At 37.0% G+C, this 25,661-nt stretch overlaps 2 protein-coding genes across 2 annotated transcripts; both read right to left on the bottom strand.

The window, feature by feature from the left end:
- Positions 1-213: 213 nt before the first annotated feature.
- On the bottom strand, positions 214-7,258 carry LOC139973462 (uncharacterized). Its single transcript, XM_071980159.1, has 3 exons — positions 7,090-7,258; positions 5,339-5,542; positions 214-3,571 (listed from the first exon to the last, which is right to left on the bottom strand). Exons 1-3 carry the CDS (start codon positions 7,231-7,233, stop codon positions 1,973-1,975), a joined length of 1,947 nt encoding a protein of 648 aa, XP_071836260.1. The 5' UTR covers positions 7,234-7,258; the 3' UTR covers positions 214-1,972.
- Positions 7,259-12,709: 5,451 nt separating this feature from the next.
- LOC139973864 (uncharacterized) lies at positions 12,710-19,285 on the bottom strand. Its single transcript, XM_071980746.1, has 3 exons — positions 18,543-19,285; positions 15,785-16,266; positions 12,710-15,020 (listed from the first exon to the last, which is right to left on the bottom strand). Exons 1-3 carry the CDS (start codon positions 18,741-18,743, stop codon positions 14,675-14,677), a joined length of 1,029 nt encoding a protein of 342 aa, XP_071836847.1. The 5' UTR covers positions 18,744-19,285; the 3' UTR covers positions 12,710-14,674.
- Between the last annotated feature and the right edge of the window lie 6,376 nt (positions 19,286-25,661).

The raw sequence follows: 25,661 nt of genomic DNA on the forward strand, positions 1-25,661 counted from the left end.
AAGAGGAACTTAAGGCACACGTCCTTGTTTATATATACTTACACACCTAGCCTATCACTTTATGATCCCGTCTCAAAATGGAAAGGCCACAAAAAACATTTTTCTTTAATGTATTGTACCATCCAAAGATTCAAACTGCCCTAAAAAGTTAAGTTCCCAGTTCCACTGTTGTGGCGCGAAGAGTAGACGTTTAAAATCATTCTTTTGCAAAAATTGCCCATAGTGAAATTTGTTTCGCCCACAGTTTATTATTATTACACGTAGGTAATAGATTAAACAGCAACATAGAAACTGCAACATACAAATTAACATTGAACAAACAAACTTTTCCATAAAAGGCTCCGAACCAGTCAGATCAAAGATGCAAATACTTGCTTCTTTGCTCTTATAACGTTTGTTTATATTTAATAGTCAGTTTCCCGAAATAATAAGTATTTCCCCGAAAAGAAATAAAAAAGGTGCAAGAACATCATCAGCGGTAGAAACTGAAATATTAAAAGCAAATTACATTAATATTAAACATAGCAATAACAGCAATGAACAACGTGAATAAGTTTATCCTACAAAGTAAACACGGTAAAGTTTGATGTCGTTCGTAATGTCACTAACATTAATCTCTACACCAAGTATCTTTAGATTGCAAAGGGAATGACGAATATCGCTAAACTACTACTTCATATATACGCGCCACTTTCATTAAACCCACTTGTCAACAACCAAATGCACATAAACAGCGCACTATGATTGAATGTAGATAATTAGCTCTATGACCAATTTGAATGTAAACCCTCCCATCAAACTGAATCAAGATTTAGTATGTTAATGTATCATCCAATATACTGTTAGTTTTTTATTGTAGAAAACAAGCAGCCACGATGCCCGAGTTAAGATTTAATTTAAGAGCAGTTTTTTTTTTCAATTCACAGGTTTGTTAGTAATAACTGTTTAATAGTCAACTATATATCGACTTTGTCTATTTGAGATAAAGGTGAACACTGTCACTTTAATATGAGCTCAAAAAACAACAATTTTTAAGCAATAAAAATTTGCATTCATATCATTGATATCAATATAAAAACTATATTATTACACTGGAGGACAATGTTTTATGATAAGAAAAGATTAAAGTAATGAAAGAGTAAAATTAAAAATGATAAATAAGTTGTAATATTGAGGAACGCGTCAAATGTTTAAGATATAATGGTCGCAGTTGTAAGATAAAAAGTCGAAAATGATATATTATTAAGAATAAAGTGGAACGTTTGACATAAAATAGTCTAAATTCAAACTTCCAAATAATGTCTTTTTTTTATGAAAAGAAATCATTAAAAGTCTTCACAAGTTTGGGCAAAACACTTTCGAAATTTAGCAATCACCTGGGCCTTTCACTCGACCCACTGCAGTTGGTGCCCTACTTTGCTTTTGACTTCAAAAGGAACACATTTTGAGAAATCGTTGTCTCACTCGCCCCTTCCCAAATTCAAAACGAGCTCCGCCGTCCCTGCTAACACACGAGTTTTGTTACGTAAGACAATTGCTAGCATGGCGTCGAGAACTCATCCGATTAAATGGACTGAATTTAACAAATGAAAAGCACTGAGTATTTTAAATGACTATAATACGTTGATCAAATTTGAAGATAAACTGCTTCGCCTAGTTTAGGAACTCCAACAAATGGCAGGAAGTTCAAAGTATGAAGAATTTGGAAAATCAGTTGCTTGCTACAGTTACGTTCATGGAGCCGATAACACCTTCTTTTTACAGAACCTGATTCTCATTTACACATTTTGTTCTTAACATGTGTGGTGATTCACGTAATCTGATTCAGATAGACCATACTTGGACAGCTTGCACCAAATGATGAACTCTTGCCGTCTGGTTAATGTTCTCTCATTACAGTCAGGTTAACTATATGACAGACTCCCAATCAGCAGTCAATCAATTACATTTCACTGAACCCATGTTTCCTTTCTTATTCCTTGGGAACTCGATGCCATTCTAGTGTTCTGACATCTCCCTTCAGCATATTCACTGTGCGAACAGCCACTCGTTGGTTAAACGGGACAACAAGATTCCTCCCCTTTCGGAAGTCGCGCATAAGCAACCCTCGACGATTACTGACATCCGAGAGTTTAGGAAGTTTTCCCTTACCCTTTGCTTCAGCGTGCTTGTCACCCCTCAAATAATTGATGAAGAACGCAGTGTTGTTATAGTACTCGTGAAAACAGCTAAAGTTTCGACCATACATATCACTTATGCTTAAGTTGCAATCTCTTATTCCTCTCATAATTACTTGTTGTTCTGTCGTTTTGTCTGTTGGCCAAACTGCACCATCAATACCCCCATACCAATTAAATGTTTCTGTAAAAAGGGCAGCATGTGGGTTTGTCATACTAAGGAACGGTTCTAGTGCTTCCAGAACGTTTCCTACTCTGACATAGTCAATTAAATTTGAAGCAAAGATTCTGTCAAAGCCTCCTTCATATTCAGGGCGATTGATGACAGATCCTATGAGTGAGAAGTCAGTTGTACTGATGAAGAATGAAAGTCGTTGATCTCGAATCATTGTCCGAGATTTGGCAACTATGTGAGTATTAAATACGTGACACATTGCACTGATAGAGTCATACTTTTTGAATTGAATCATATCCAAATAGTCCCACATTTGAAAAGGAAGACAATCAGATCTAATGCAGTAGGTAAAGTCGAAACTTGACGGCAGCCTTCTGACTGCAGTTAGTAACGGTTCCCATCCCCTACCAGTGAACGTCGGGTTGTAGTGCGTCACCGTATTCTCCGCGTGTGCTTCGGGTAGTATTACACCATCATCAAACCACTTTTTAACTGACGAGGCATGTTGCTGTGGCACGTCATGCAATAGACCCCGTAAACCGACGCTGACCATTGGATCAGAATCAAATATGGCCTTTCTCTCCTCAAAAAGTTTAGCGCCTGACTCAGTCCCAATTTGGCAGGAATATCTTCTCCATCCGTCCCAAACCTCACGCATTGCTTTATATGATTGCTCATTGACGTCAATCATTCCTCCAGTCTTCATTTTCAAATGTAAAGAATTCATTTTAATCAGCTTTGAAAGAGTCTCCTGAAGTAGCAAATAATCTTTACGAGGGAGTTGAAATGACAACCATATCGTAGAAACATTTGAAACCTCCTCTGCTTCACAGGAACTAATCAGAAACAGTAGAAGGACATTTCGTGCCATGGGGAAAGGATCGATATCGTTCAAGACAAAGTTTAGACTACCATTAAAATCACCTGGCAGTGATTGGACAGTTTTCATCACGTGACGCAAATCACCACAAGCTGGCAACAAAATGCTAAAGTTTTTTAGGACACCATGTTCGCCTTTCATTTCGTTACTTTGTAAGTTCAAGAGATCGTTTGCAAAAGAATTACTGAAATAGAATGGGTAGTCACCCATAATCGTTATCGGTTTGGATGCTACTTGTTTAACGATCGCCTGCCATTTTCGACACACTGGTTTATGTTTCGTCCAATTTCCTCGTTGGCATTCAATGTTGCAATACCAAACAGAGTAACAGCCAGAACACTATATAAGAAAAGAATAAATTTGTCAATTTAATAAATTTTAATAACTTGTAAAAGAAATAACCATTTATTCCGTTATTTCCGTGTTGTTGCAATTAAAAAATATGATCGAGAAACACTACAGCTCCTTTTAGAGGATGTAACACTGAATCATGTCATACGCAAGGCTCATATGATCTTAGCGCGAAAAAAATGAGATCGTGTTTCTACAGACAATGTGTTTTTTGCTTATATCCATTGCTCGTGACAGTTCGACATTTACGGTCATGCGCACTTGGTTATTGCTAATTCTTTTCATTTCGTGTTCCACTTAATTGACAACAACCTACAATATTGTGACCACCATACTAGTAATACACTATTAATAAGTCTAATGTTATATATATATATATATATACGCATATTACTGATAGGCTAGGTTACATTAACACCATATAAGATAAATGAATCAAACGAAGCGTAATTCATTGTCTGGACCAACTGCTACCTTTCTATACCAAATGTTTTGGAACAGTAGGTCACTAACCGTGTCCTGCAGAGACCTTCTTTATATTTTCAGTGATTGGAACTACTGTTTAACCTTTAACCCCATACCAATCGCATTCGTTCGTCGAAATCGCCGTACGATCGTATGTAAGAATGTGAACCTACGTTCGATAAAGTGCGCACTACACGTACGTACGTACGTACTAATGTTCATAGTGTGTGTATTGTAGCACATTATGGTATTTTCCACGACATAACCGTCGCCCTAGTCAGCATAACCATACAATTGAAATGTTCACATGCAGAAATATTTGTTGTTGTTGTAGTTTACAAGAGTTGGATTAGTTTGACTGAAAACAATTCTAACGCTTAATAAAGCTTTCCAATACTTATGTCATTAAACAATCTCTACACGCAAAACTTAGACCTTGGTCACGTGAGATTGGTTGCATGCCAATAATACATAGCTATCTGTCATTTGACTTTCGTAGCAAAAGACAGGCAAGTCCGATAAAACTACGGAACCAATCGGCACTTATATTTGGTTGTAAAGATTACAAAATATCTAATTTAAAAACCGTTCGATCCACATCAATTGCATTCGTTTGGTCAAGTAAAAGCGTTGTTTATGGAAAACAATATGATATTTTGTGGGTTCAAGGATATTCTCAATTGATAAACGACTTTATATTTTCTTTTTTAATCCCGATTACGACAAGAAATCTTTACGAAAGTTGATGTATTTAGTGTTGCTGGATAGATAACTGTTTCAATTTACAGAAACTGGGTACCCCAAAGTAAAACAACGCTATTATAGCATAAAAGAGTTGGTTACCCTGCAAATGACACAACGAACCACGTAGTTAAGGACCCCTCAGTGGTACCGAATAGCAAATACGACAACGTTTCCATATGTGCTAAATTAGAATGCTCAGTTTTATATTAATTTCCTAACTGATCATACATACATATCTTATCAAATAAATCCATAATACTTGTCACGAAGCACTCAAAGACTTTTTTAGCATTTTACATATTCAATTTATAAGATATGTTAGTTCACAGTATGGGTTACTGCATGGGCTGAGGTATTCGACCATATTGTCTCTGTTGGTACTAACGAAATTCCCATAAATAGCTTCTGTTACGTTGTGTTATCTCCCATTGATCTTTGACCCTAAGCAAAGCAAAACAACATGAATCTAAGCATTGCAATAAAGGCACTGACACCCTGCAGCAATCCATCACGCTATCTGTACAAATAAAAGAAGCTTATACATACCTCACTTTTAGCGCCAACCTTCTGACAACTTGCACAAGTTTTGACAGACCAGTTTGCGCATTCAACGCATTTGTGACGAGTTGCATCATTTTTTCTGCATTGGTTAGTACAATATTCTGCAATACCACACGAAACGCAGTTGACAGGACCCCGACGTAATGCTTTATTGCAACGCCAGCAGAAACCTTCTTTAACGTCCATTTGCTATAATAATGCAAAATTAAGGATAACAAGTCAACGTGTGAATGTGTAATTTTGTTATTTGACGCTATACCTTCCACACAAAGGTAGCATTTTCAACCCCTTCTTTATGCTCGAGTACAAACCCAAAATGTGAAGACTCTTATAACAGATCATCACAGCGCCCTTCCTCTTCAGTGTAAACCACTGCTTAAAAACTGATGCCAATAGCTCCATTGGTAGTGGAGACCCCGTCTAGGTGTCACACGGGTTAGTTGTCCCCTCATGTGAAATTTACAGGGTATTACCGAAACATATTTACTGCTTTGTGCCCTCGAATAGTACCTAGGCTGTCCAGCGATCATATACCTTTCTTTAATTTTTGGTCTCCAACCTAGTTATCCTAATTTTTCTTCAAATATCAATTTTGTTCTACTTTATGATATTGCTTCGTATTGTATTATTTAAATAATTTAAAAGACGAAGCAATTTGCTGTAAAAATGTGTTACCTCTCTGATCATTATAAGAATCAACAGATGCAGGAAATTTTGTTTTCATGGCTCCTTAAAATGACCACCTGACCGATGTGAGCACCGAAGACCCTCTCTGACTTATGTTCTGGGCTAGGCAGGTTATTGTTGAACAAATCCATTTGGACGGATCCGGGGTTTAAAATGGAGATGAGGAACCCCTGATATTGTATATATATATATATATATATATATATATATATATATATATATATATATATATATATATATATATATATATATATATATATAATATATATATATATATATATATATATATATATATATATATATATATATATATATTGAAAATGTAGTGAGTAAGAAAATCCAGAACAGGGAATAAACTTCCAGCCTCGACCGGGAATCGAAAATGAGACTCCCGCTTTATATACGGACACCCTAACCACTAGGATATTGACACTGATTGTATGTCCAGAAGTTCAAAACCAGTAAGGAAGGTTGTTAATCCACTGTATGCGTTTATCACCTATTTCGAACAATACTAGTTCTGTTTTCTTTACTCTAGAGATCAAACATGATGCTAAGCAACTTGACAATTTTATATATATATATATATATATATATATATATATATATATATATACACATATTATGGTGATGAAGCAAGGGGACGGGATGGGGAGGGGGAGGGTCTATACCCACACCCCTAAATCCGGGCATGCGTGGGATTTGCATATGTCACAGTTGAACATTCACAACCTAACATTTATAAAGTCCTCAAACTTACACAGGTGGAAATCTGTGCTTTTGTAAGCGAACTTTACATGTGAAAGGTTCTCTGCGATTAAGTGTTGAAGGTTAAATTTTAAAGCCTAGCTAAACCTATGTCGTAATGTGCGTCCAAGGGTACTTTACGAATGTGTGAAAACTGCAGTAAACATGTTCAGAACAATTCATATGTACACTACCCACCCTTCTTAGAATAACATCGTATGGATGAGAGAAATGGTGATCGAACTTTTAACATGTTAAGAAATCTTAACTACTTAAGAAAAGAAAAGAAAAAGACTCCCTACCTTAGAAATTAACAGCGATCTGGTAAATTTGGCAGCAGTGCAAATAAAGACCACGAAGCTGATGACAGTTACAGTGACCAAACAGATGAAAGAGAGCCTCAGAAATGAGCAAGTTATTCGATATCCATATATCATGCACAGCATATACGTGTTGAATGCTGTTTGCGTTAGGTGGGTGCAGGGATCGAGGAACACGTCAAAATCTTATAGTATATATTTAGAACGGGGATTTCTGTTATAATTGCGCAATCCACCGAGTACAGTAATTTATGCAGGGAGCTGCAAGACAAGCTCCCTAATTGAACAATACATGTTGTAGTCATAAATCTTATAGTAAATATAGAACGGGGATTTCTGTTATAATTGCGCAATCCACCGAGTACGGTAATTCATGCAGGGAGCTGCAAGACAAGCTCCCTAATTGAACAATATATGTTGTAGGCACCGAAGTACTTATCGTCGGTTCGTGCAATACTTAACTGAGTGTATATAGTACAAGGAATGTTCTGGTACGTACATTACATGGAGTGACGTAAATTGCAACGTTTTACACTTTATACATCAGGAACTGCTACTGTACAGTGTGGCTATTCTCATACACGTCAACCAAAATACTAGAATGAGAAATATCACACCGAATCATCAGGATGTATGGAAACGTTAAGGTGCCATCAAATTGTTAAGATCCTCTGTGCAATTTTGCTGCAGTCCATCATTTTGCAACAAAATGATGAAATGTAAACATTCCGATGTAAGAGAAAAAAATCAGTTTGTTGCGAAATGTTAGACTGTTGAACTTTATCAAGTGCTCATTGAATAATTTTACTGCAAATTGCTTAATTGATGACATTTGGTAAACAATTATTTTGTCATTTTGAGTAAGGTGCATTTTCATTGGACCTGGTAGATTTGGTTGCGACTCAGCCAATGTCATCTCCCTCCTTTATAGTTGCAAGTGCCCCCAGGTCACCTATATTGGCGAAACCAAGTTCAGGCATCGGTTCAATAACCACAAACTAAGTATCCGCAATAATAACCCAGGTTATAGATATATATATATATATATATATATATATATATATATATATATATATATATATATATATATATATATATATATATATATATATCAGGCGCGTATCCAGGATTTTCTAATCCGGGGGGCGCGAATTACTATCTAAGCGGAGCGCCACCATCGGTTGGCGCGGAGCGTACAAGAAAATTTCTGGTTTTGATACCCCCCAGATCACCGGAAATGGCACTTCTCGGGCTTGAAAATGACCAACCAGATGTACACTTTTGCCTGAGAACCGCAGTATTTCCTAAAAGTTTTTTTCCATCCATAACCTTTTTGAAGATTGTCACCAGTCACACATCATGTTCGACCTCATTGCATGTCCTATGGATCATTGCTTTTGTAGGTGATTCTACGTCACGGCCCACAATATCCGACAGCCCCACTTTTGAAGGTTTTAAGCCCATTATTTGTTGAAAATTTGAAAATTCACATTTCTTGTGAATAAAATCACTTCAGAACATACCCATAATGTTGCACAAAATTCAATCTATGGACAACCAATATAGAAAAACCTCCTTGGACCCCTAACAGACAGGTCAAAATTGCACGAGTAGAGGAAAGTATGATGAAGAATGTTGGTGAGGAAATTGTCGAAAATTCAGACACAGTTAATTTATTGGTGTAGAAATATTAAAACCTCTTATAATGGCTATTATAAAACTGCGTTGAAGGAAATGAAAAATAGCAGATATTTCCGATATCAGGTATATCGAAACCGAACACTATACACACATAGGCGTAGGTCCCGTAGGAGGCGGGGGCTGCAGCCCCCCCCCCCCCCCGCGACCAAATTTTCCCCATTTTTTTTCTGGCACCTACTGAAAGAAAAATAAATAGCAATGAATAGTTTAAAATTGATCTCCTTGGTTATTAAATAAAGTTCTAAGCTTGGCCGATATTACTACTGTAAAATAGAGTTTTGACATAAATGGATCTGTATGCTTTTTCCCCATCTACATTTCGTTGTTTACATTAGCATCCGGCGGTATACTGTGCAACTTTCACGGACCGTACGGTAAACGATGGCATGCGATGTAATGACCGATGCTTGCTTATATGATATTGGCATCGATATGTTGGACGCGCGCGAAAAATTTTGGCTTTTTTTCGGGCAGGTCATGACAGCCCCCAAATCCAATTGGGCTCCTACGCCTTTGACTACACACATAGACAGTTTTTTGGCTGTTCATCGTGGAACATGCATTTCAATGCTCACTGATATGATGTTATATCTGCTTTTTGCTTTACAAATTCGAAAAGGCGTGTAGGGAGTAATTGCCAAGGGAGGGGCGAAGCCTGTAGGCAAACTATCTAAGCGAAGTGCCACCATGAGTTGGCGCGAAGCGTGCAATAATTTTTTTTTGCCGAAAATGCCTCCCAGATCGCTGGAAATGACACTTCCCAGGCCTTGTAAGTTGCATCTAAGCATTGTCTATTTTGAAATTACTAGCGATGTCATAAAGAAAATTTGCTCGGGGGGGGGGGAGGGGCGGTCGCCCCTTCCCGAAATGCGTCATGTTCCCCGACGACTCGGTCGAGTTCAAGACCAGCCACAGTTGGTTCCATATAGCACAATTGTACAATTGTTTAGTTTAAGGCGTCCATACACACACACGCGTTATGATAGACCATATATAGTATTTATATAGATACATTAGTGAGAGAGGAAAAACGGAAACGTCAAAAATGGAGTTGTCGGTGTAAGGGGTAGGGTGAGGCGCACACCCCCTCCGTAATCCTTGATCTGTCACTGGCTACCCTGTGTATATAGTAGGGATCAGCGCTTTAACTATGACTGTTCCTCTTTCTCTTCCCGAGGTCTTGGCTATCTTCTACTCCTCCCTTTTCTCCTTTTTCTCTTTTTTTCTTTTTCTTTTGCCTTCCTTCCTCTCCCCCTTTTCTTTTTTCCCCCCTCCTTTTCCCTTTCTTCTTTTCTTTTTTTCTCTCCTCTTTTCCTTACCCGGGGGACGCGCTCCCCCAACGCCCCCCCGGATACGCGCCTGTATATATATATATTTAAATAAATATGTAGCAAGTGGTATGACAGATAAATAGCGATAAATAAAATCACCAGAAATATTCCGCTTCACAACCGGTTTCGTCCTTCTGGGACATATAAAGCGATGGTAGGAATCGAACCCCGGATCTTGTGTACAGACCAAAGTCCATACCACTCGAACACAGTAAATCTACTGGTGTGTGAATGCGTAAAAACTGGCTATGTATAATTGTCAATGAGGGCGTATCACCCAAGTGTTATGAATGATTAGATTGCACCCCTGGTGCTTTGCATCTGACAAATAACATAATTACCCCTTTTTATAGGCAAGCCAAGCCGGAAATGAAACATGAATTTGTAACAAGTGGTATGACAGATATATAGTAAATAAACAAAGATATGTATGTATATATATATATATATATATATATATATATACACATATATATATATATATATACATATATATATATATATATATATATATATATATATATATATATATATATATATATATATATATATATATATATATATATATATATATATATATATATATATATATATGGACCAAAATGGTTCCAGGTTATTGCTAACCCATGCATGATATTCAACACACCCATGTACACCAACAATACAGCATTAAGTTTGCATTTGTTCACAATTTGAGGATATTTATTGACTGTGACATGCTCAAAGCACTACATAGCCAATAAATAAGTTACAAAGTGTCAGTTTTAGTGCAAATCAACCTACTTACATGAAACGTCTCACGATGTGATATAGTTCGGGCTGATACCTCTCGCATTCACATCTTGGTAATTGTTGTCTTTCTACGCTTAGATTTCATTATAACTGTGTTAGTCTGGTCAACACCTTTATATTTAACCGTGTAACCCATCGACCTTTTTAACACTAAAAGTGCCGCATTGAAAACACCTTTACCAGCTTTACGTGTGTAGAATTTACAAGCTCTGCTTTATTCATTGTGTTACACATGTTATTGGAGATTGAAGCACGCTATACGGTATTATGATGGTAGCCCGGCGTAGTCTATATATTGCAAGGAGAAGCCATATGGGGAATTCAGGTGTAAATTAACTGATAAGTTGTGTTATGATTATTTATTTTAAGTTACGTACTGGGACCTACTAGGATGGGGAAATTGGGCAAATGAGCTGATTGGATGGGCCGTGTTAGGGACTGGATGCGTAGACAGGAAGAAAGCAAAATTTAGGGAAGGTGATGACGTAATCACTCAGCCTGTGCCCAGACAAACACCCATCTAGTTTGAATTTATATCTGACTTGTTTGCGACATACATTTCTTACATAGTTCACCAATTGTTCCACCTTTGACCCGCATTGACGTTTGCCATCCTATGTTAATTAATATGTACTAAACCATTAACGTTGCATTTCCTAAATTGATATGATGCGTGATGGTTTCGATCGGGAAGTTGAAACGCGTGTATTGGTCACATGGACATAGGGTCACAGGGACGACTACGCCCCTTTTGAAGTAAAAGGTTTGGGGGGGGGGGGCTGTTATGAGACCAAGATTTCATGAACTTTATCCTCTTTGAAATCAAGTGCAAACTAGAGCACTACGATAGATCGGTAGACAGGCAGCTATCAACACTTGGGGAAGGGAGGGGTAGAAAGACGCCTTTGGCCAAATTTGGTATCTTCGCCTTTCTCTTTGTTGATGCTATGGTTACCCAAATGAGTCATAGAACTTGTCAACATTTCATCTACTTTCTCTTAAAAGTTCGCTTCTTTACTCATTGTTGCTTGAAATTTCAAATTTTTGTATCAAAATTTGGATGTATTTTTGTTAACTCCTTGCATACAAAAGAAATTATTTTGACAGTTTATATCTCAAGTCTTGGACTTCTTTTTCAAAACTTACTTTAATATTCTGTTTTTTATATAAAAAAGACCATATAAATCCTTCAATACTGTGATATCAATATTTCAACTTATCCCGAAAATTATTACAATCTCAAAGGTTGAACTGTTTAATCTCAAAGTATAACATTTTCTAAAAATTTAGAACTAGGGTGGTATTAAGTCTGCAGGGTCGGGTAAATGAGTAAGACTGTAGTCTGGGCATGTTTGGTAACGAATAGTCCCCATATACTGTTGAATGATCTCGGTGTTTCAGCATATTCTCGACTAACTATGGAGATGTTGAAGAAAGAAGTCAGAACTTCGACGGACTTTGTGGTGTTGGGGAAAGATATTTTTGATGCATGGTTAGAGGTCAATTTCTATGTACGGGAATTAAAGCAAGGCATTCATTTCAATGCGGCATCTAATAGGATGCAAGTAAAGTATTGTGTATATTTAGACATGTTCGAAGTTCTTGTTTTTGAGGAGGGGGGGGGGGGACATCGGTCCTGCCGTCCTTGAGCTAGAAGCGGTGCTTTAGCGAAAATTACCCAGGCATACATTTACCAAATTAGAGTTAAAGAGGAACTTAAGACACACGTCCTTGTTCATATATACTTACACACATAGCCTATCACTTTATGATCCCATCTCAAAATGGGAAGGCCACAAAATATCTTTTTTTCTGTAATGTGTGGTACCACCCAATGATTCAAACTGCCCTAAAAGTTAAGTTTACAGTGCCACTGATGGTCCGAGGAGGGTAGACGTTTAAAATCATTCTTTTGCAAAATTGCCCATGTTGATTTTTTTTCACCCCCAGTTTATTATTACACGTAGGTATGAGGTTTAAAACAACAACATAGAAATTGCAACATAAAAATTAACATTGAACAAACAAACTTTACCAAAAAAGGCTCCGAACCAGTCAGATCAAAGATACAAATACTGGCTTCTTTGTTCTTTTAACGTTTGTTCATAATTCATAGTCAGTTTCCCGAAGTAATAAGTATTTACCCGAAAAGACCTTAAAAAGATGCAAGAACATCATAAGCGGTAGAAACCGAAATATTAAAAGCAAATTACATTAATATTAAACAAAGCAATAACAACAATAAACAACGTGAATATTAGTTTATCCTAAAAATTAAACACGGTAACATTTGATGCCGTTCGTAATGTCACTAACATTGCATAACTGAAGTAGGCCTGTACACTATCGAATAAGGAATCTCTACACAAAGTATCTTTAGATTGCAAAGGGAATGACGAATATCGCTAAACTACTAATTCATATATACGAGCCACTTTCACCCACATGTCCACATCCAAATGCACGTAAACAGCGCACTATGATTGCATGTAGATACATAGCTCTATGACCAATTTGGACATTAATGTAAACCCTCCCTTAAAACTGAATCAGGATTTATTATGTTAATGCAACATCTAATAAACTGTTAGTTTTTTAATGTATTGCACGGTAGAATACAAGCATGCAGCCACGACGCCAGAGCAAAGATGTAATTTAAGAGCAGTTACTTTATATTTGTTTGCGTTTTTTAACGAGTACTTTCAAAACGTGAGTTCCTTTCTTTAGAATTCCGTTAAAGAGACGTTTTCTACTGTCAGAATGTTCCTTTTTGGCTCATGATATACTTACATTGCAATACATTTATAAATCGGCTACCTATTTCGTGTAAATACGAATACATACCAAATTTGGGTTAACTGTAACAACTAACTGTCAGGCAATTCACAGTTGTGTAGGTAATAACTGCTTAATAGTGAACTTTAAATCGACTTTATCTATTTGAGATGAAAGTGCCACTTTAATATGAGCTCAAACAACAACAATTTTTAAGCAATAAAATCTTGCATTCATATCAATGATATCAATATAAAAAAACTATATTATAACACTGGAGGACAATGTTTTAAGATAAGAAAAGATTAAAGTAATGAAAGGATTAAAATAAAACATGATAAATAAGTTGTAATATTGAGGAACGCGTCAAATGTTTAAGATACAATGGTCGCAGTTGCCAGATAAAAAGTCGTTTGACATATAATAGTTAAAATTTAAACTTCAAATAATGCTTTTTATGAAAAGAAAGCATTCAAAAAGTCTTAACATGTTTGTGCAAAACACTTTCGAAATTTAGCACCCGCCCGGGCCTTTCACTCGACCAACTGCAGTTGGTGCCCTACACTGCTTTTGACTTCAAAGAGGACACATTTGAAAAATCGTTGTCTCACTCGCCCCCCCCCCCCCCCAAATTCGAAGCGAGCTCCGCCGTCCCTGCTAACACACCTGTTTTGCTACGTGAAACAATTGCTTTGCCTATTTTAGGAACTCCAACGAATGGCAGAAAGTTCAAAGTATGGAGAATGTGAAATATCAGTTGCTACAGTTACGTTCATGGAGCCAATAACACCTTCTTTTTACATAACCTGATTCGCAATTTTACACATTTGTTCTTAACATGTGTGGTGATTCACGTAACTTGATTCAGGTAGGTCGTCTTGCCGTCTTGGTCAATGTTCTCTCATTACAGTCAGGTTACCCCAACGGCAGTCAATCAAATGCATTTCACTGTACCCATGTTCACTTTCTTATTCCTTGAGTGCTCGATGCCATTCCACTGTTCTGACATCTCCCTTCAGCATATTCACTGTGCGAACAGCCACTCGTTGGTTAAACGGGACAACAAGATTCCTCTCCTTTCGGAAGTCGCGCATAAGCAACCCTAGACGATTACTGACATCCGAGAGTTTAGGAAGTTTTCCCTTACCCTTTGCTTCAGCGTGCTTGTCACCCCTCAAATAATTGATGAAGAAAGCAGTGTTGTCATAGTACTCGTAAGAACAGCTAAAGTTTCGACCATACATATCACTTATGCTCAAGTTACAATCTCTCATTCCTCTCATAATTACTTTGTCGTTTTGTCTGTTGGCCAAACTGCACCATCAATACCCACATGCCAATTAAATGTTTCTGTTAAAAGTGCAGCATGTGGAATTGTCATACTAAGGAACGGTTCTAGTGCTCCAAGAACGTTTCCTATTCTGTCATAGTCAATTAAGTTTGAAGCAAATATTCTGTCAAAGCCTCCTTCGTATTCAGGGCGATTGATGACAGATCCTATGAGTGAGAAGTTCTCCGTACTGATGAAGAATGAAAGTCGTTGATCTCGAATCATTGTCCGAGATTTGGCAACTAAGTGAGTATTAAATACGTGACACATTGCACTAATAGAGTCATACTTTTTGAATTGAACCATATCCAAATAGTCCCACATTTGGAAAGGTAGACAATCAGATCTAATGCAGTAGGTAAAGTCGAAACTTGACGGCAGCCTTCTGACTGCAGTTAGTAACGGTTCCCATCCCCTGCCAGTGAACGTCGGGTTGTAGTGCGTCACCGTATTCTCCGCGTGTGCTTCGGGTAGTATTACACCGTCATCAAACCATTTTTTAACTGACGATGCATGTTGCTGTGGCACGTCATGCAATAGACCCCGTAAACCTTCGCTGACCCATGGATCAGAATCAAATATGGCATTTCTCTCCTCAAAAAGTTTAGCGCCTGACTCAGTCCCAATTTGGCAGGAATATCTTCTCCATTCATCCCAAACCTCACGCATTGCTTTATATGATTGCTCATTGACGTCAATCATTCCTCCAGTCTTCATTTTCAAATGGAAAGAATTCATCTAAATCAGCTTTGAAAGAGTCTCCTGAAGTAGCAAATAATCTTTACGAGGGAGTTGAAATGACAACCATATTGTAGAAATATTTGGAACCTCCTCTGCTTGACAGGAAGTAATCAGGAAGAGTAGAAGGACATTTCTTGCCATAGAGAAAGGATCGATATCGTTCAAGACAAATTTAAGACTACCATTAAAATCGTCTGGCAGTGATTCGACAGTTTTCATCACGTGACGCAAATCACCACAAGCTGGCAACAAAATGCTAAAGTTTTTTAGGACACTCTGTCCGCCTTTCATTTCGTTACTTTGTAAGTTCAAGAGATCGTTTGCAAAAGAATTACTGAAATAGAATGGGTAGTCACCCATACACGTTATCGGTCTGGATGCTACTTGCTTTACGATCGTCTGCCATTTTCGACACACTGGTTTATGTTTCGTCCAATCTCTTAGTTGGCATTCTTTGTTGCAATACCAAACAGAGTAACAGCCAGAACACTATATAAGAAAAGAATAAATTTGTAAATTTAATAACTTTTAAACGACATAACCATTTATTCCGTTATTCCGTGTTGTTGTAATTACAAAATATGAGAGTGAATAACACTACAGCTTCGTTTAGAGGATGTAACACTGAATCATGTCATACGTAAGGCTTATATAACAGTGGATTGGTCAACATAACAACCTTCCAACCAAGTGTCGCTCTAATTTCTGCTAACTGCCTCCACCTGCTACTAGAATAGCTACACACATTCCGGGATTTCTATTTGCAAACGCTATTTGTAGCAGTTAAAAGTGTCCGGTCGGATTATACTTTCTAAGGAAATAATGTCCCGGCAATGATACCATTGGATATGTAGTCCCCATTCGAAATGTCACAAAAATGGAAATTTCCCATATGAACGTTTCAAAGTAGATGATTGTCAGGTCTTTGGGTAAGTTTAATTCCATACTGAATATGCTAACAGTGTTGAGGTTTGTTACTTAATTCAGTCGGTTTCATTTGCATCATTACATGGAGCATATGGAAATGTTTTGGGACGTTTGTTTCATGAAACACTGCGCAATATCTACATCACAGATTCTGATTCATACAAAAATGGAAATTTCCCATATGAACGTTTCAAAGTAGATGATTGTCAGGTCTTTGGGTAAGTTTAATTCCATACTGAATATGCTAACAGTGTTGAGGTTTGTTACTTAATTCAGTCGATTTCATTTGCATCATTACACGGAGCATATGGAAATGTTTTGGGACGTTTGTTACATGAAACACTGCGCAATATGTATATCACAGATTCTGATTCATACAAAGACGTTCCCTTTGCGTAATGGGGAGAGGGGTCTAAGGGGGGGGGGTAGGATCATGTCTCTACAGACACTGTGTTTTATGCTTTTATCCATTGCTCGTGACAGTTCGACATTTTCAGTCATGCGCCATTGGTTATTGCTAATTCTTTTCATTTCTTGTTCAACTTAATTTACAACAACCTATAATATGGTGACAGCCATCCTAGTAATACACTATAAATAAGTATAATGTTATATATACGCATAGTACTGATAGGCTAGGCTACATAAACACCGTATAAGATAAATGAATCAAACGGAGCGGAATTCATTGCCTGGATCAACTGCTATAATTACCAATCGCATTCGTTCGTAGAAATCGCCGTACGATCGTTTGTAAGAATGCTAACCTATGTTCCATAAGTGTGCACTAAACGTACGTACGTACGTACGTATGAAATGTTCATAGTGTGTGTATTGTAGCACATTATGGTATTCTCCACGACATTATCGTCGCCCTAGTTAGTATAACCATACAATTGAAATTTTCAGGAATATGTTTTTTATAATTGACAAGAGATGAATCATATGGATTAGTTTGACTAACAATTCTAACGCTTAATAATGCCTTTCAATACTTACGTTATTAAACAATCACTACACGCAAAACTAAGACCTTGGTCACGTGACGTGACGTGACAGGCGAGTCCGATAAAACTACGGAACCAATCGGCACTTTTATATGGTTGTAAAGATTACAAAATAAATAATCTAAAACCGTTTGATCCACATCAATTGCATTCGTTTTGGTCAAGTAAGAGCGTTGTGAGCAAGACAACAACATGAAATTTCGTGGGTTCGAGGATATTCTCCATTGATAAACAACTTTATATTTTATTTTTTAACCCTCATTACGACAAGAAATCTTTACGAAAGTTGACGTATTTAGTGTTGCTGGATAGATAACTGTTTCAGAAACTATGGGTACCCAAAGTAAAACAACCCTATAATTACAGGAAAGAATTGTTTACCCCACAAATGACACAACGAACCACATATAGTTAAGGGCCCCTCAGTGGTACCGAATAGCAAATACGTCCATATGTGCTTAAATTAAAATGCTCATTTTTTTGTTAATTCCGTAACTGATTCATATATACATACATATCTTATCAAAACAATCCATAATACTTGTCACGAAGCAACGCAAAGAGCATTTTAGCATTTTACATCGATTAATAAGGCATGTAAGTTCAGAGTATGGTATACTACATGTGCTGAGGTATTCGACCATATTGTCTCTGTTGGTACTAACGAAATTCCCATAAATAGCTTCTGTTACATTGTGTTACCTCCCATTGATCTTTGACCCTAAGCAAAGCAAAGCAAAACAACATGAATCTAAGCATTGCAATAAAGGCACTGACACCCTGCAGCAATCCATCACGCTATCTGTACAAATAAAAGAAGCTTATACATACCTCACTTTTAGCGCCAACCTTCTGACAACTTGCACAAGTTTTGACAGACCAGTTTGCGCATTCAACGCTTTTGTGACGAATTGCATCATTTTTTCTGCATTGCTTAGTACAATATTCTGCAATACCACACGAATCACAGTTGACAGGACCCCGACGTAATGCTTTATTGCAACGCCAGCAGAAACCTTCTTTAACGTCCATTTGCTATAAAAATGCAAAATTAAGGATAACAAGTCAACGTGTGAATGTGTAAGTTCCAGTTATTCGACGCTATAACTTCCATACAAAGGTAACATTTTTAACCACTTTTTTATGCTCGGCGACAAACCCACAATGTGAAGGCTCTTATAACAGTTAAACCCAGCGCCCTTCCTCTTCAGTGTAAACCACTGCTTAAAAACTGATGCCAAAAAGCTTCATTGGTAGTGAAGACCTTGCTGTAAAAGAGTGTTACTGTACCTCTCTGATCATCATAAGAATTAACAGATGTAGGAAATTTTGTTTTCATGGTTCCTAAAATGACCACCTGCCTGAGTTAAGCACCGAAGATCCCCTATGACATATTTTCTGGGCTAGGCAAGTTATTGTTGAACAAAACCATTTAGGCGGATCCGGGGTTTAAAATGGAGATGGGGTACCCCTGATGTTGTGTATATATATTTAATTGAAATTGTAGCGAGTTAGAAAATCCAGAACAGTGAATAAACTTGCAGCCTCCACCGGGATTCGAACCTGGGCCTCCCGCTTTGTATGCGGACACCCTAACCGTGGGGCTTTGAACGCTGATTTGTATGTCCAGATGTTCGAAACCGGTCGTAATTCCACTGAAGGCGTTTGTCACCTGTATTAAACAATACTAGTTCTGTTTTGGTGACATATCTGCCTTACCCTAGAGATCAAACATGATGCTAACCAACTTGAGATCATTTATATATATATATATATATATATATATATATATATATATATATATATATATATATAAATATATATATATACATATGAAGTTTAAGTTTATGAAGTTCTCGAACTTACACAGGTGGACCACTGTGCTTTTGCGGGCGATCTTGAATGTGAAAGATTTGTTAAGGGTAGTTTTAAATGCCTACCTAAACTTATGTGGTAATGAGCGTCTAAGAGTACTTTACGAAGGTGTGAAAACTACGGGAAACATTTTCAAAAACATTCACATTTACACTACCCAACCTTCTTAGTTTTTATAACATGTCTGCAAGAAATCTAAACTAAATCAGATAAAAAGACTCCCTACCTTAGAAATGAACAGCGATCTGTGAATTTCACAGCAATCCAAATTAAGACCACGAAGCTGATGAAAATTACAGTGACCAAACAGATGAATGTTGCCTACATTTGTCAGCGTCGTTATTAGTTATACATATATCATGCAAAAAATATACGTGCTGAGTACTGTTTATTCAAAAACATTCACATTTACACTACCCAACCTTCTTAGTTTTTATAACATGTCTGCAAGAAATCTAAACTAAATCAGATAAAAAGACTCCCTACCTTAGAAATGAACAGCGATCTGTGAATTTCACAGCAATCCAAATTAAGACCACGAAGCTGATGAAAATTACAGTGACCAAACAGATGAATGTTGCCTACATTTGTCAGCGTCGTTATTAGTTATACATATATCATGCAAAAAATATACGTGCTGAGTACTGTTTATTCAAAAACATTCACATTTACACTACCCAACCTTCTTAGTTTTTATAACATGTCTGCAAGAAATCTAAACTAAATCAGATAAAAAGACTCCCTACCTTAGAAATGAACAGCGATCTGTGAATTTCACAGCAATCCAAATTAAGACCACGAAGCTGATGAAAATTACAGTGACCAAACAGATGAATGTTGCCTACATTTGTCAGCGTCGTTATTAGTTATACATATATCATGCAAAAAATATACGTGCTGAGTACTGTTTATTCAAAAACATTCACATTTACACTACCCAACCTTCTTAGTTTTTATAACATGTCTGCAAGAAATCTAAACTAAATCAGATAAAAAGACTCCCTACCTTAGAAATGAACAGCGATCTGTGAATTTCACAGCAATCCAAATTAAGACCACGAAGCTGATGACAATTACAGTGACCAAACAGATGAATGTTGCCTACATTTGTCAGCGTCGTTATTAGTTATACATATATCATGCAAAAAATATACGTGCTGAGTACTGTTTATTCAAAAACATTCACATTTACACTACCCAACCTTCTTAGTTTTTATTACATGTCTGCAAGAAATCTAAACTAAATCAGATAAAAAGACTCCCTACCTTAGAAATGAACAGCGATCTGTGAATTTCACAGCAATCCAAGTTAAGACCACGAAGCTGATGAAAATTACAGTGACCAAACAGATGAATGTTGCCTACATTTGTCAGCGTCGTTATTAGTTATACATATATCATGCAAAAATATACGTGCTGAGTACTGCTTATTCTTGGTGGGCGGTGTTCGATGTAGCCTACTTGTCTATAAGCGTTAGGTATAAATATAGAACAAGGATTTATGTTATACTTGCGCAATGTGCCGAGTAATTTTTGCAGGGAGCTGCAAAACAAGCTCCCTAATTGAACTATGTTGTGAGACCACAACGAGTGTAGACAGTACAGCGAATGTGCTGACGTATGAAATTTCGCGAAACTGATTGCGACCCACCCCTCTGGTTAAATGTTTGAATAATGCAAAAAGAAGGCGTCACTAGCCACCATGACGCGGTAAGTTGAATATTACAACATTTTTGGCGCCTTTTTTTATAGCTCCCAAAAAGTGCCCTTAAAATTTGCCGTAAACCTGACTTCGTTAAAGGAGAAAAATTGGCTAGATTAGATATGCTCTTTTCATTGATACCAAGCACGCGATTGAAAATGAACTAGTATTGTCAACTTTCAACGTATTAACTTACGGCAAAACACAGCGTTAGGTAACATATGTTAGGACTTTGTAATAGCTCTGCGTATATATATATATATATGTAATGATGCACATTGGTTTGGTTCGTGGAAAACGCGCATGTCAAACTACATAGCCTAGAGGTTATTGTACACACCGCATAGTCATGTTATTACTATAGCCCTGGTAGAAGGAGCAGAAATTGCTCGTCTTCTTGCAACACATTATGCAAGCTCCGAAGATGAAGTGTAGGGTTAGGAAAAAATTACCTCACACTAACCACGACAAAATACCACCCTTACTCCATGGTAAACTGTGGTACCATACCAACATTTTACTGGGCCATTTTGGTCCTATGGATGCGGTTTACCACAGGTTTACCATCGTACCATACCACAATTTTACCATGGTTTTTATCACTTTATATTTCATCTTCACCATGGTTTTATCTAAAATTTTACTTTATTTGTACTATGGCGCCATAAGGATAAATGTTTTTGCTGGAAGCATATATATATATATATATATATATGTTTCTAATGTAGGGTAAAATATATTATGGTATTCATGTACTTTACATCTGTTCGACCGAACTTTCTTGCCATTCCTGGACTTGCCTTCATTTAAACATTCCGTCCTACTAATTTACCTAATGTACCACAGTGTTTAAAAGCTTGTTTATGAAGTGGTTGTGCCATCACTTGCCACTATGTTTTGCTGTCTAATTAATATTTTCTGACAGTTTTACGTCTCAAACGTTATGTTATATGAACAAGAAATAAATGAAGAGACCCAAAAATGTGTTGTATTTTTCAAAAAGAAAGTGCTCTGACCAAAAGTCCTTCAAAGCTGACCTCATCGTGGTGTCAGAGTGTCAACCACTGTCTTTTCAGTGGGCGAACTAGAGCTTTGTCTGGGCATTTATATACCAACATGCACTCTCAGGTGTCATATTTAAATAGCCTGTTGTTTGGTGCTGACCGGCTAAGGTCAGCTTTCAACCATTCCACCCCACCTCTACAAAGAAACTCCTGCGAATATTCGCTGTGTATGCATACCACAACTGATTTTGCCTGCAATTTGGTACGTTTAATGACCCAGTTTATTTTACCCGACACCATTTACTCTTGATTTAAATGTTACTCTGCCCACCTGCAGTAGCTTGTCACTGTATATACATGACTCACCCATTGATCATGAACTTATATGTTTACTTTGTGACCCATATTTCGTGTGGGAGCATTGTGGTACTCAAATTGAATTGTTATGGAGAATGAAAGGGCGTAGTAGATCTCTGTAGCCATGACAACTGTATTTGACTGCACAATTATTCTTTCAGATTGACTGAAAGGCTCAGACAAACCATGCAAACCAGTTGCAAATTTCTTTTGGAGAAAAGTAATAAAAATTAATAGAAACTTGTCACAATGATATGCAGTCACTATCTGCACATATTTGATCCGAGCCCTATCAATTACCAGTTGGGTAATTATTTATTGTCAACAGTAACACCTGTATGTTCCATAAAACTAGTTATTCTTGAAAATAAACCCAGTAAAAAAGGCCCCTGTCTCGATACCATCAAGGCTCAATAGGCTTATTGCTAGCAACCCCATGTACAATTTTAGGAGGGTGAATTTGAAGGGGCTCTGGCAGGGCTTGTAATCTTTGCAGTGGCAGGGCTTGTACTTGGAAGAACACCTGCATGGGTCCATCTTCATGAGAGTCTCTAAATAAGATTATTGCTGGGGATAAATACAAACCAGTGTTAAGTGTCTGATTGCAGCGAGTAATACTAGAAGTAGTGATTGTTACGATATGCTTGCATGTATTGTTGTGTGGATGTACCAAATCGATGTATTGGCAGTGAGTATATCATGATCTCCAGGCGTCCTTATGCCCCTACCCAAACAGAAAAGTCATTTCACCGCCATGAATAGTTCTCTTATCATTCGATATTAGCAATTCAATTCCATAAGTTTTATCACGCTTATCGCGCAATACGTACCAACCTGGAACGGGGCAGTCACCACTTTACTCGTAACCTATATCCGTAACCTATATTCGTGTGCGTATATATTTTTCAGTAAACTTCACTTTGTTACGGGATGATATGAAGAGAACTGGTAATTAATTTGTGGTAAAACTATACAAGTTTTCAAAATTGGAAATCATGACAGTCATCCCCCCAAAAAACAATTTTTCTAAATAGTTCGAGAGTGGTTAAGTTACTTCGGAAAATTCGGCCGAAAATCCCTTTTCACTCCTTTAATGTGTCTGTAAAATAACGGTTAGATTAATCACCTTCTTCATCAAATTCAACTATTACCAGACAAATAAATTGCCTAACGACTGAGAAATTGACAAGAAAATGACAAGTGTTACCTAATTATATATTATTTAGGAGTGACGTCATGTAACCTCATGCATATTCTAAAAGAAAAGAATGCACTTTTCGCACCGCTGGGGACTTACTGCTGACACGAACATTACAGCAGTGATATAAATTGTAACGTTCTTACAAATGAAATGTCAGGGAAACTTTATACATCAGGAACTGCTATGGAAAGTGTGGTTATTCTCATACATGTCAACCAAAGTACCAGAGTGAGAAATATTCTACGTAATAATCAGAATGTATGGAAACGTTAAGGTGCCATCAAAGTGTTAAGATCTGTGCAATTTTGCTGCAATCCATCATTTTACAACAACATGATGAAATGTAGCCTTCCGATGCAAGAGTAATAAATCAGTTTGTTGCAAATTGTTGAACTGTTAAAATATATTAAGTGCTCATTGTATAATTTTACTACAAATTGCTTAATTGATGACATTTGATAAACAATTATTTGGTCATTTTGAATTAGGTGAATTGTCATTTTGTTGAAAGTTGCTACTATATTTTCAAGAAATTCTCAACAGTTTGACGACACCTTAACTTTTACATATAAGGGATGACATTAGCATGTCCTAGGTTAAGGTAATGTCGTGCTACAAATATGAAACTGCAAAAATGTAATTATTTCAGTGACTAAATATGCAGACAGAAGTGCTTCTTCTGCTTCATATTGTGATATATTTTCTTTTCTATGACAATGAGTCAGTGTGTAACTATTGTTTCTTATTTTGATATTATTAACGTAGGTTTTCATATTCTTTCATATTGTTAACGTGGTGGTCTGTTACAAGACAATACAATTAAATCACAATGCCACTTAAGTTGGAAGTTTTAATGAAGACAATTATACTTGCTTTACAAGTTGTCTGTCTATTTTGATTTGAAATGCTCTTTAGGTTCTTCAGATTAGTTGTTAGTTTTCTTGCATTTGTAAATGCTTTATGTCACTCTGAAAATCTGAACACAAAATCAAATTAAATCGTAACTTTTATCTTCCGGGGGCTTAATATTAAGACTATCATAAAAATGATATTTTCCCCCGCAAATCAATTCATATCTCCCTAAAATGTAAAGTAAAAATCTTCAATAAATACTACTCATGTGAGCACAAAAACTAGTGCATGAATTATATATATATTTTTTGAGTGAAGTTGGATAAGAACAGAACCAGACAAAGAGTGGAAATACATACATATAAACAACAGAAGGAAAAGTATTCTGTTGCAACATCGTATTGCTTCAGTAAAAAGGCCGCATGCAGATTTGTCACACTAATGAACAGTTTTAGTGCTTCAAGAACGTTGCATATTCTGTCATAGTCAACTAAGTTTGAAGAAAATATTCTGTCAAAGCCTCCCTCATAATCATGTCGATTGATGACAGATCCTATGAGTGAGAAGTCCTCCGTACTGATGAAGAATGAAAGTCGCTGATTTCGAATCATTGTCCGAGATTTGGCAACTATGTGAGTATTAAATACATGACACATTGCACTAATAGAGTCATACGTTTTGAATTGAACCATATCCAAATAGTCCCACATTTGGAAAGGTAGACAATCAGATCTAATGCAGTAGGTAAAGTCGAAACTTGACGGCAGCCTTCTGACTGCAGTTAGTAACGGTTCCCATCCCCTGCCAGTGAACGTCGGGTTGTAGTGCGCCACCGTATTCTCCGCGTGTGCTTCGGGTAGTATTACACCATCATCAAACTACTTTTTAACTGACGAGTCATGTTGCTGTGGCACGTCATGCAATAGACCCTGTAAACCGACGCTGACCATTGGATCATA

The sequence above is a fragment of the Apostichopus japonicus genome, chromosome 9, assembly GCF_037975245.1.
Source record: "Apostichopus japonicus isolate 1M-3 chromosome 9, ASM3797524v1, whole genome shotgun sequence".
NCBI classification, from domain to species: Eukaryota; Metazoa; Echinodermata; class Holothuroidea; order Aspidochirotida; family Stichopodidae; genus Apostichopus; species Apostichopus japonicus.